The 12150-nt window shown below is 31.3% G+C and overlaps 2 protein-coding genes across 3 annotated transcripts; both read left to right on the top strand.

Annotated features, from left to right (window-relative positions):
* The first annotated feature begins 4963 nt into the window (after positions 1-4963).
* On the top strand, positions 4964-7849 carry LOC145183764 (core alpha-(1,3)-fucosyltransferase-like). Of its 2 annotated transcripts, none has more exons than XM_090074724.1 (3): positions 4964-5095; positions 5498-6627; positions 6942-7678. In XM_090074724.1, exons 2-3 carry the CDS (start codon positions 5561-5563, stop codon positions 7318-7320), a joined length of 1446 nt encoding a protein of 481 aa, XP_089930850.1. In that variant the 5' UTR covers positions 4964-5095; positions 5498-5560; the 3' UTR covers positions 7321-7678. The 2 variants fall into 2 exon arrangements, 1 of the variants encoding a protein (XP_089930850.1); XR_016448416.1 differs by lacking the exon at positions 4964-5095 and adding an exon at positions 7712-7849 and having other exon boundaries at positions 5470-6627; positions 6942-7620.
* A 1087-nt stretch (positions 7850-8936) lies between these two features.
* On the top strand, positions 8937-11242 carry LOC149877038 (zinc finger BED domain-containing protein 4-like). The gene is made up of 2 exons (XM_090074725.1): positions 8937-9283; positions 9402-11242. Exon 2 carries the CDS (start codon positions 10004-10006, stop codon positions 10862-10864), a length of 861 nt encoding a protein of 286 aa, XP_089930851.1. The 5' UTR covers positions 8937-9283; positions 9402-10003; the 3' UTR covers positions 10865-11242.
* The last annotated feature ends 908 nt before the right edge of the window (positions 11243-12150 follow it).

Raw genomic sequence — 12150 nt, 5'->3', positions numbered from 1 at the left:
CTTAGATTTTCATCAATCATATTCTGAAATTCTGCTTTTTGGCATAGCAAAAACAATTTACATTTAAGCTCCATTCATATTTAAAATCTGCCGAAATTATTTTAATACACCTTTTAGATACTATGGTCATTGCATGTCCTACTTAAAACAAAACACTACAATTGTCCTTAAGACTTAAAGTTTTAAAAAAAATCTCTTCAATTTGTGATGCTCGATTGTACCCTGAGTTTAATTCGAGCGTATTTCATGGGCAAAAATCACAATTGTAAGGTTTAACAAAATAAAGTGTTTTAGTAATTACAAATATATGAACCATGTTTGTTTTATTTAAGTAGCACCCATATTCTAATATATATAACTAGTGAGTTAATGGAAAAAATAATACTAAAGAAGTTTTTTCGTCAAAAAACAATGTCACAACTGCATCAGCTTGAAAAAAAAATTACAAAAGGGCCTTTTTTTGTTCTTTAAAATCCTTTTTTTATTTTTTTCCTCTGGTAAAAGAATATCATTTCTTAAAAGAATTTTTATTGTAATGCAATTAATGCAATTTGAATAAATTAAATATAAAAAGATAGTTTGAATTGTTAATTGTTAATGTAACTGATCAATAAGAAATAAAGATCGTAAGCTTTGTTTTTTAGAAAACAGAAAAATTTAGTAATTTTTATTAGTAATTCCACTGGTGTTTGTACTGTTAGTTGCTGCAAAAAAACGATAGAGCTTCTGAAATTTGAAGAGTATTTAATGTAGGAAAAATTTTTGATTATTGAAATGATGTAGAATGTATATGTAGTAACTTAAATCTTAGTTTCAGCCAAGATAAAAATTGTGAGTTTATTTACATACCCAGGAGATTCCATAATGCCTCGTGCATACAATTACATTTCAAATAATGTATAAACATTGACAGCCATTGGTCATGTTTTCCGGCTTTTTGTGGCTTTTCGACTTGATGCATGAATCATAAATTTCGATCGCCCAAATTTTAATGTGCGTAGTGGTATCTTTTTTTTACTTTTGAATAAGGAAGTGAAAGTCATATTAACAAAATTAAGTATAATTACAAATGACAAGAGTTGCTCAGGATCATAAAAGCTACTAAGGTTGCAAAAAAATCACTTGTTTAAACTCAATACCTTTTTTCCCCCCGAACCAATCCAAAATGTTACCATTTAAAATAATTTCGTTTAAATTGCAGAAACAATTCAAATTAAACTGCTTAAAAAGGTCATATTTTCCAGGAAACTCCAAGAAAGTTCCGCTATATGTGTTTGCGTCATAATAAACAATGGTTGGACTTTTGAGAAGAAAAAAAAGTTTTTTTTATGTAAATTTTTTTATCATGAAGAATTATCATGACAAGGAAGTCAATATTGAATATCCTAACACGGTAGTTGCGCCCACTTATTACTAATTAAGACTCCTTTGATCAGTAACTCATTTAGTGTACCATCTCGTAAAATAAACTTGCGTCATTTTCCAACCATTAACGCAAAATTGTGGTTATTTTTTTCTTGTATAAAAGATTTACAAATTTTACAAAAATCAACTTGTACCGAAAAAGTTTATACGAGAGCAATACCTTACGTTCTGAAAAAAAAAAAAAAGAATATTAATAATGGAATTAAATACACGTGTACTTATACTAATGGTGTTTGGTTTAAATAAAGTTATGACTGCGCCAATCAATGGTTGCGATGAAAAATGTGGTACGTTAACTTGGCATTCAACGGGAATATGTTTACCTTCAGGCAGATGTAGATGTTGGTGGGGATGGACGGGTCCCAATGCTGTAAAAATCGATAGTGGAGAGTTCAAAAACCAAGTTCTTGCAGATCATTGCACCATGCCATTGAACGAATTGAATTCAACTTCAGATAATATCACACCTACGACTAAGGCAACAGCACTTGTAAGTGAAGTTGATATTTCTAATACCGTAACTACAGCTCCAACTTCTTTTAACAATCTTTTAACGGACGGTATCAGCACCGAACTTTCAACTCCAAGTAGTGACTCGAACACTTCATTGTTTTCTACACATTTACCAACCGATCAAACAACATCTTTGAGCAATCTTTTAACGGACGGTATCAGCACCGAACTTTCAACTCCAAGTAGTGACTCGAACACTTCATTGTTTTCTACACATTTACCAACCGATCAAACAACATCTTTGAACAACGGTTTTAACTTTTCACCTTCCGACGCTACAACAACTAATGAGATTGGTAAAGAATCTGACTTTTCAAGTACTGAACTCGCTGCAACAAGTATCACAGTAATAAACGAGATTTCTACTGAACCCAATGGACCAAACTTGCTTGGTGATAGCACTTTAACTCCAGAGCAAGACACAGAGCCATTAATTACTACAGATCCAAATAATGTAAATGACGGCTCAAGTACATCTCCTGAATCAGGAGCAGTAAGTAGTGAAAATAACACAAGCTTAGACTTTACAACGACGTTTTTTGAGGCTCTCAACACAGATACAACTCCGTCTGTTGAAACATTGGCTGCCGAAAATAGTGCTGCGCTTTTGACCGATATAACAAATACTGAAGCAACAGAAACCGATGAGGCCTTTGATGAGATAACCGAGCCCTCCACCGAATCAATTAACAGTTTATCTAACAACTAAGTCTTCGTTAAAAGAGATTTTTCGTATATGAGGTCTTATGTATCTAAAATACATTTTAAAAATTTTGAATTTTGTTTTTTAGTATTTATAGTTTAACTTATAACTAACTTTGTAATGCATATATTTCTTACAGGGGATAAATTGTTAGATGTTTTTTGCAATTAAATTCACAAGAAATTGTTTTCAATTACTAAGATCGTTATATTTTTTCAATAGGATCCCGGTTATAGTCCAATCGCTATGTCAGAAATTTGCTAAAAGATTTTTCTTCTGAACTGCAAGTTTGCTTTGCAAGTCTATGTTAAGTTAGTACCTCCATTCCCAATCTAAACCAAGATTTAGTTCCCTTAGAACAAATTACAGTAAAAACGTTAAAAGTTGCACTAAACTTATTGCGATATTTCAAGGTTAATTTTAGAAAAAAGGAATGACGCGCTGTGAACTTTAATGATTGTAAAAAAAACTGCAGCTACATAAAAATAAACTGCTGTTACACACAATTTTCTAAACTAATTCCTTTATAAGAATTTGTTTTAACTTCTATGAAAAATTTGTAAAACACTGCAGGCCCAGTTACAATACAAGCAAATCAGTTATCCAAATATCGGCCAAACGTAACTGCCAATAATACTTGTCAAAGGAACCAAGTTTAACGATTTTATTTGTGCTAGTAAATACAAAGGAACAAAGAAGGAGACGTTGAGTTTTTCAAAGTCTACACCGCGTTTATGTTAAATAAAGTTTTATTTTATTTAGTTATTTAGTTAATAAAGTTATTAAAGTTATTTATTTAGTTATTAAACCAAATTTGACTACTAGTAGTGGACTAAATCTTGGTTTAGATTGGGAATGGAGGTACTTACTTAACATCGACTTACATAGCAAGCTTGCAGTTTAAAAAAAGGGGGTGAGGTGGGAATACGTGGATATCTTGAACTACTAACTTGAAATCTTATACTTGAATACTTTCTTGGTACAGCATGCTACGGATTATATAATAGAAAGTTACGTCATCCAGTTAAATAGAAGGACCCGTTAGTTTTATCACCGTTCTTTTAAGAACCTCCTAAAAACTTAAGTTGCATAGTTTTCAGCACAACAGAAGTTTGTCAAAAGCTGTAGAAAATAAATATCTTTAGAAAGAAATTAATTCTTTTCTGCAGCTTCTGACCATATAAGGTAGGTGGACAAAAATTATTTCAAAGAATCAGCTTATTAATAATATTTTTACAATAACAATCGCTCATTGGTTAACAACTTGAGGTATTAATTATGAAAAACATTCCAGAACGATGTTCATAAGAAGTTAAAGTGAAATTAATGTGTAATTTTATGAAAAACTGCGATAAACATTAGAGAGTATGTACTTTTCAACTTTATTTTAATCTTTATGAAACAGGAGTTATGCGATTAGATTACGGGATTAGATGTTAATCGCATTAAAAATTTTAGTATTTTGTTAAGAATACTATTCTTCAGCCATAATATTAACTTAATCAAATTTGAAAAACTTTGTTTATAAACAAAAACTCATTATCTAAATCTGTATCCATTGTTCCATACGAGCAACTCTCGGAATCGCCTTAAGAAGCCTTCAATATAGATTTTCGTTAATTTTGCATTTCGAGCATTTTATCAGAAAAAATAACTTTTTTCCACAAATAAAGATTTTCTTAACATGCATTTAGTAACATCCGATTCTGTCATCAACTCACACAGAGAAGTGTTAGTGTAAGGGTCATGATTAGGGCCAAGTAACTTAGAATCGGGATATTATCGCTGGAGCTTCTGAATTTAATTGCCCTACTTTTAATGCCAACACATCAGGTTGGAAGTAAAATTCTTTGTGACAATAAAGATTACTTAGGATCAGACTCATTGAATAGTGAATATGACAATGATTCATTTGATGGTATTAGTTTAGTATATAATATAATATAGTATTTTGTATCATCATCTAAGTTATAGCTTGTATAACCTATATTTTTTAATTTTCTTTTGTAAGTAAAATGTTTGTTACATGATTAATTGTTAAATCGAGTATTTATTTTTATCTTTTTGCAATTTTTTAATTAAAAAAAAAATTATGCATTTTTTATTTAGTATTAAAGCTTTAAATTATTAAAAAAAAATTACATTAACCAACCAATAAAACGACAAAATAGTCTAGCCCTAACCGTAAATTTGACAAAAGTTTCAAGACAATTTGATTGTTATCGTATCGATAACAATGTTATCGTATCGATAGCAATCAAATTGTCTTGAAACTTTTGTCAAATTTACGGTTAGGATTAACACTCGAAGATTAAATGGATAAATACCAGCGCGTATCTTAATAAAAATGTGCAAATTTCCGTGAAGAATGCGTAAAGGATTTTAGAGACAATAACGATAAAAATATACAACCCAAGTCTTTACGAAATACAAACATTAATATTTAAATAATAGGTTAGTAAATTATGTTACTTACCGTTTTACTTATATTTGAATTTTTTTTTAACGTGGTCACACACACACGCACTCACACACTCGATAAGTTTATGCAACCTTTTTTTTTTTTTTTTTTACCAATCAGGGCAAAAAATTAAATTTTCTTTTTGACTTTATTTTAAATGATTTTTCTTAAAACTCATCTAGCCTTACTTAAAGTAACTGCTAGTTTTTCTAAATGCCATACAACTGCAAAAAAATTTTAAAAAGTGGAAATCTTTTTCTAAATTGGTTTTGTCTCATACCAACTTAAACAATTGTCAAATATTTGTTAAAGAAAAACATCCGGAAAATAAATAACCTTTTTTTATAAAAAAAGATTTTTAAGCTTTGAATTCTTTAAAAGAACTCTTAACGCAGGAATTTGTTTGGATTAAAATGGATCAAAGTAAAGTGTAAACTGATAATTGTGAAAGGGTAAGAATGAACGATCTGAATTGTTTAATAATGTTCTTTTTCACGAGGCGATGCTTGACTTGCTCTACCATCGTGCTGACCTTGATGTTTTTGTCGAATTTAATTAGTTTAGAGTTAGAAAATATTTTAACAAAACCTACTTATTTGTTAAAAACAAGAAGTAGTCTGAGCAAAAGTACGAGCTACAGTATCAATAACAACTTTGATGACGATAACAGTTCACAACAATACTTATTAAAAATGAAAATATTTCATGAAAAAGTGTATCGAAAAGTCTCCTACTCTGAATTGAAAAACAGAATCCAACAAGAAATAGACTCAGAAAGTATCTTCAAGTTCCCTCTTGATCTGTTCGAAGATAGAAATATTCTAATGAAGTTGTTCCCAGATCCATCAGAGAACAGAAGTCGCCTTTCAGATCAGCTCAACGTCAAACTGAGACTAGAAAAAAATAATTACAAACTGATATTTATTTTTCCAAATGAAAAAAATGAGCACGAAAATAAATTTAACGATTTAAATTGCAACGTTAAGCAGTGCAACTTTACAAGTAATTTTGCTCATTTTAAAGACGCCGATGTCGTATTTTCATCATACAATCCTAAAAATAGTTTATATGCACAAAACATTTTCAAATCAAACCAAGTTCTTGTTTGGAAACTTTTAGAATCACCTGAAAACATCGAGATAAAGTACATGGGTAGCCGAGTCAACTGGACATCGACTTATCGCCGTGACAGTGTGTTATATACCCCCTACGCATACTTTAAGCCGTATCCGCTTTTTTATGAGTTTTCAAAAAATTCGAAAAAAAATTATGCAAGAGGTAAATTTAAAAAAGTAGCATGGTTTGTCTCGAATTGCGGAGCCTCCAACGGACGTTTGGAATATGCACAACAGTTAAATATTTATATTGATGTTGATATATATGGAAGTTGCGGATCACTTCATTGTTCCCGTGACGAGGAAAAGTGTTTCAAAATGTTGAAGCGAGATTATAAATTTTATCTAGCATTCGAAAACTCAAATTGCAGAGATTACGTCACAGAAAAGTTATTCATAAACTCTCTTAGGTAAGTGAAACGTTTGTTTATAAAACATTCAACGCAGAAAAGCTTTCGATTACTCGCATCTATACCTCTATTAAATAGTGCGGATACAATTATGTCACGAGCCAACTGTTTTAGTAATGCAATACCTCTTAGCATTTTTTGGCCAAATACAGTTCAAAAAGAAACTTCTATCTAATATTGGCTGACTGACCCGGGGAGCACTCTCTCTTTCCGATCTAAAACTTTATACTGCCCAAATTTTTTGCACCAACTAATTTGGTCATTACATAAAATATTTTTTGTTTTTGTATAATTTTTTAATTTCGTTTTTTTAGTAATGATGTTTTACCCATTGTAATGGGAGCTCACTCCGACGAATACAAGCAAATAGCTCCACCAAACAGCTACATTCACGTGAGGGATTTTGAAAATCCCAAGCATCTAGCTGAATACTTGCATTTTCTAGATAAAAATGACGCTTACTATAACCAGTATTTTTTATGGAAAGACTTCGGAGATTTAATTGATACTAAACTAACCTGCCGACTTTGCGCCATGGCGCATTTAGCTGCTGCTTTTCCGATGTGGTATTCAAATTTAAGAAATTGGTGGAACAAAGATGGTTCTTGTCACTCAAGCCAATTTAATGCACGAAATACAAAATCATTTGAAAGTAGTATTATATACGGTTATAATAGGTCAAGAATTGAATAAAAAGTTTAAATAACAGTACAGAACTTTATCCAAAAACCTTTATGAATTTAGAACTTATGACAACTTTTTCCTAGTAAAAACAAGAAAGAATGTCCTTCATTGTAATTCAGCAAGTATCAATACATACATAATGAAATTGTGAAATACACATATGGTAAGCTCGGGAGATATACCGGACAGAGATTGTCACCCGAAGAAAAACCAGTGTAGTATCACTTACATAAGACTACCAAGATGTTATTAACTTATGTACATTATACCTTAATAAAACAAGTTCATAAGAAGTGACGATAATATCTGGTAATTACTAAATATGTTGGGTGCATTCCTTTTATTGGAATAAAAATATGGGTTTTCATTTTAGTCTCTAATCAATTTTAAATTACTGTAGGAGGCTAATAAAACTAACGGAAGTTACGTGGCATGAACTTGTTTAAGGGGTATTCCATGTCAAGTGGAACCACTTTTTGGTCAAATTTGACATCACCGACTCGGATTTTGATGAAAATTGGCTCACATGTTGGGCATATGGACAGAAGAAAACCATGTAAATTTTTTTGACTTAGGTTGATTATTTCCTGAGATATGACCTTTCAAAGTTTTGACCTTTTCACTTGACCTTGGTTATTTAAAATGTCATAACTTTTTTGCTATTATGCTTAGGAAGATGATTTTGGTGGCAAACAGAAGCTCTTGCACAGACGAACAACTTTGTGTCAATACAAAAAAGTGATAAGTTCAATAGAAAAAAAGTTATTGGTCATTCGGTCATTTTTTTTTTGCACATTGCTTTTTCTATTGCGAATGTCCAAACTTTTTTTTTAGTTGCTTCGTATTCATCATCCTCTGAAGTATCAAAGGCAATAGCATCTGAATTAGGAGATAAAAGGTCTAACTTCCTTTTTACAAGTTTTTTAAGCTTTTTCTTTTTCTCCGGAATATAACTTTTAAGAGTTTGTAACTTGCGTTTATCCAAGGATGACTCACCCAATAACGACAAGAATTTATTAAAAATTGAAATTTCTTCTTCCTGGCACTGATAATTTTCATTTCCCTTGTCACTACAAATATCTGGAGATCTTGAACTGCCTTGAGAATCTGACTCTGTGTTACAACTTGCAGAATTTTTACCATCACATAATCTTATTTCGGAAGATAAACCAGTGATCCTCTTTTGGCAAGTATCACATAATTTTGCTCCAGCCGTAAGTTTTGAGGGATACATAGCTACCTGCCGAATAGTAACTACCCTTAAGGTTTTATATTGTTTTTTCTCATGGTGTTGGAAAGGATCATAACAATAGTGTTGTCTCTTCTTTAACTCTTTTACTTGTGCTTAAAATGCCATTTTTAATCTAAATTTAATTTGATAGTTGCTAAAAACCTCTTCCTAAGTTGTCTGTTGACGACTAATTCAATGGAAATAAATTGATTATTTTAATATAAGTGTATATAGCTTTAAGCCTCATTTAATTTAATACTGACTTAATATGTATATATAGTAGAGATGTGCCGGGTACCCGGTTCGGACCCGGGGACCCGGGAAATTGGCTGTTTTACCGGGTACCCGGTATCGGGCATTTGTTGCAGTACCCGGCACCGGGTATCTTCTTTTTTATTTTAAATTGATTTTTCTTTTAGCTTCTACCAATAAACTTCAACCAATAAACTTCTTGATATAATTCTAAGAGCGTTATGTAGTCGATAACCACAAAGTTCTATAAACTTAAAACAATCTCACTTAAAATATTTTTAAATATACTTTTGCAAAAAAATTTATGCGGATACAAAAACTTTAACGCTAAATAAAATAATTTGAGAATACGAATAAAATGAATGGGAGTAAAAAATATTTAATAGCTTCTTTTTAATCTGTTAGAACACAAGATAATTTTTCTTCTTTTGAATGCCGATAGCGCTTTTCATTTGTATCAAGCACAAATCATAAAAGTAGAGATGCAAGGTAAATATTTTACATATTTTTTATAAATTTAATTTCGAGCGTATTGTTAAAAAAATCATGTTTTATATAAAATAATCGAAAACGTATGATATCAAACGTACTTTCATTATCTTTATAGAAATTTTATTTGAAAGAAAAATTATGAATAAAAAAAGTATAGCGTGGAAGTTTTTTGATATAAGCACGACTCCTTCTACCACCAATACAATACAAAGTAACATAATTCATGCTTTAAACAAAACAAAAACTATGGAATATTGATGACCACAGATCTTTTCGAATCCATAAATTAATAGGCAAACTTATCACATTGGATATTCAGCCATTTTCTATTGTTGAAGATACGGGATTTAATGAACTGATTAAAGATGCTTACCCCAATTACAAATTACCATGTAGAACATATTTCAGCCAAAACGTAATCCCTAGCATGTATGATGAACTGTTTGAAGATATGAAAATAAAAATCTCCGCGGCAAACTATTTGTCTCTGACGACAGATATTTGAACAGCGGATACTGCGAAAATCGCATTCTTAAGCATTACTGGACATTGGATAGATCCAACTAAATTTTCCCAAGAAACTGCTGTTCTTCGAGTAATTCATTTTCCGGAAAAGCACACAGGTGTTCATATAAAAGAGTATTTACAAAAGGTTTAGAATCTTTTGAAATCCCGTTAAGCAAAATTCATCTTATTGTTACCGATAATGGAAGCAATATGAAAGCTGCAGTAAAAAACAGTGGAATAGCATCAACTCGATGCTTTATCCATACTTTACAGCTATGTATTCATGACTCTATATTTAGCCAAACAACCATCAAGGAAATTTTAACTTTATGCAGAGGAATTACGACCTATTTTAATCATTCACCAATAGCATGTGCAAAATTAAAATCAATTCAGCAGCAATTAAGTACTGAACCTCACAAAATGAAACAAGATGTTCCAACTCGCTGGAACAGTTCGTTTGAAATGCTACAAAGAACGTTTGAACAAAAAGCTCCTTTGGCGCCTTATGCAGCAGAGTTTGATGAAATTAAACATCCTACTAATTATCAATTGGGAATCGTCGAAAAACTTGTTTACATTCTTGCTCCATTGAAAAATTTAACAAAAAAATGTGGTAGAAGGGACGAAACTTGCGCAATAATTATACCATCTTTTCTTGCATTAAAAGTTTTATTACAAAAAGCTTCATCAAGTGATAAATACGCAGGGATGATGACGATGATTGATGAACTAATAAAATCTGTTACTAAAAGACTTGATAAATTTTTGCTTAATAAAATGTTATGTGTATCAACATTTTTTGATCCACGGTATAAATTATTTTATCAACATGCAGATGAAAATGTTATTATAGAGTGGATTAAAGAAGAATGGAAAGAAATGCAAGGAGCGCAAGATTTTGTTGACTCTGACTCAGACGATGTTCCAATAGTAAAAGCTCCAGCCTCTACTGGATTAATTAGCATTGATGATTGTTTTAAAGATGTAACTTTTATGAGAACTGGAAGAAAGCAGAGTGAAAAACGTTCCGAGGCAGAAAGAGAACTAATATTGAAGTTGATGACATAAATAAGAAGCAAACAACATTAAGGTCTGCAATTACTCAAGAAATAGACAACTGTTTATCTCTCCCTCTTTTAGAAAATACAGGTTGTCCGTTTTTGTGGTGAAGTAAATGTGGAATGCAATTTGAAAAACTAAAAAAGATGGCATTAAAATATCTTACAGCAACTCCTTCATCAATAGAAAGTGAAAGGTTATTTAGTGCTGGTGGGGACATATACGAAGCAACAAGGAGCAGACTAAAAGCAGATGACGGAGAATACCTAATGTTTGTTCATTACAATCTAAAGTTAATAAAACAATTAAAATAAGATACAGCAAATAAGTGTTGTTTAAGTTTTTTTTATTTGTTTAAATTTGTTTTATTTTAATCAGACTACAGTCGAGAAAGTCTACCCTTTTTTTGCAATTCTTTGTCTCTCTTAATCTTTTACTTTCCCTAATAAAACTTTCAGTGGCGGAACTTCAAATTTTGCCCCCTTCCACACAAAATTTTATTTAGGCCTGAACCACCAGGAGAGAAAAATAATTTTAAACTAAGTATAGTTATTAAAAAACTGTTGCACAACTTTTAAAAAAATTTAGGCACCTACAACTCAGGCCCCTTACCCTGCATTGCTGGGTTTTGCTAAATGGTAGTTCCGCCACATAACTTTTGGTTAGTTAGCGTAAAAAGCGTAATTTGTGTGAATAGTTCATCGCTAGAGATTTCAAAATTTTGTATTCCAACTTTTAAAAAAATGGACTCGGTGCCGGGTACCCGGAATCGGACCCGGTTTTTCAGCCGGGTACCCGGAATCGGAGACTCGGCATAAACTGGTTCCGGCACATCACTAATATATAGTACTATTAATTAAATGATAACCTAGAAAATGTAAGGAAAAAAGGAAATAGTTAATAATATATATCTACAATAGGCTATTTACAGAAAATGATCTCAAAATATCGCATTTGTGAGGCCGATAAGTTTTAAATTTTTAGAACCTACTTATACTTTAATATTAATCCCAAAGCTGTTTATGGGAATCCCAAAAAGATTTTTTCATGGGACATCTACAATAGAAAAAGCAATGTGTAAAAAAAAAGTTATGACCTTTGACCTTTGTCATCGAGTTATGACATTTTAAATAACCAAGGTCATGTGAAAAGGTCAAAACTTTGAAAGGTCATATCTCAGGAAATAATTGACTTAAGTCAAAAAAATTTACATGGCTTTCTTCTGTCCATATGCCCAACATGTGAGCCAATTTTCATCAAAATCCGAGTCGGTGATGTCAAATTTGACCAAAAAG

The sequence above is a fragment of the Hydra viridissima genome, unplaced genomic scaffold (genome assembly GCF_058129835.1).
Source record: "Hydra viridissima isolate aposymbiotic clone 2 unplaced genomic scaffold, HvirCarnegie_v1 scaffold_17, whole genome shotgun sequence".
Taxonomy (NCBI): Eukaryota; Metazoa; Cnidaria; class Hydrozoa; order Anthoathecata; family Hydridae; genus Hydra; species Hydra viridissima.
Note: the sequence above shows the minus strand (reverse complement) of the source record. Positions and strands in the feature narration are given on the sequence as shown.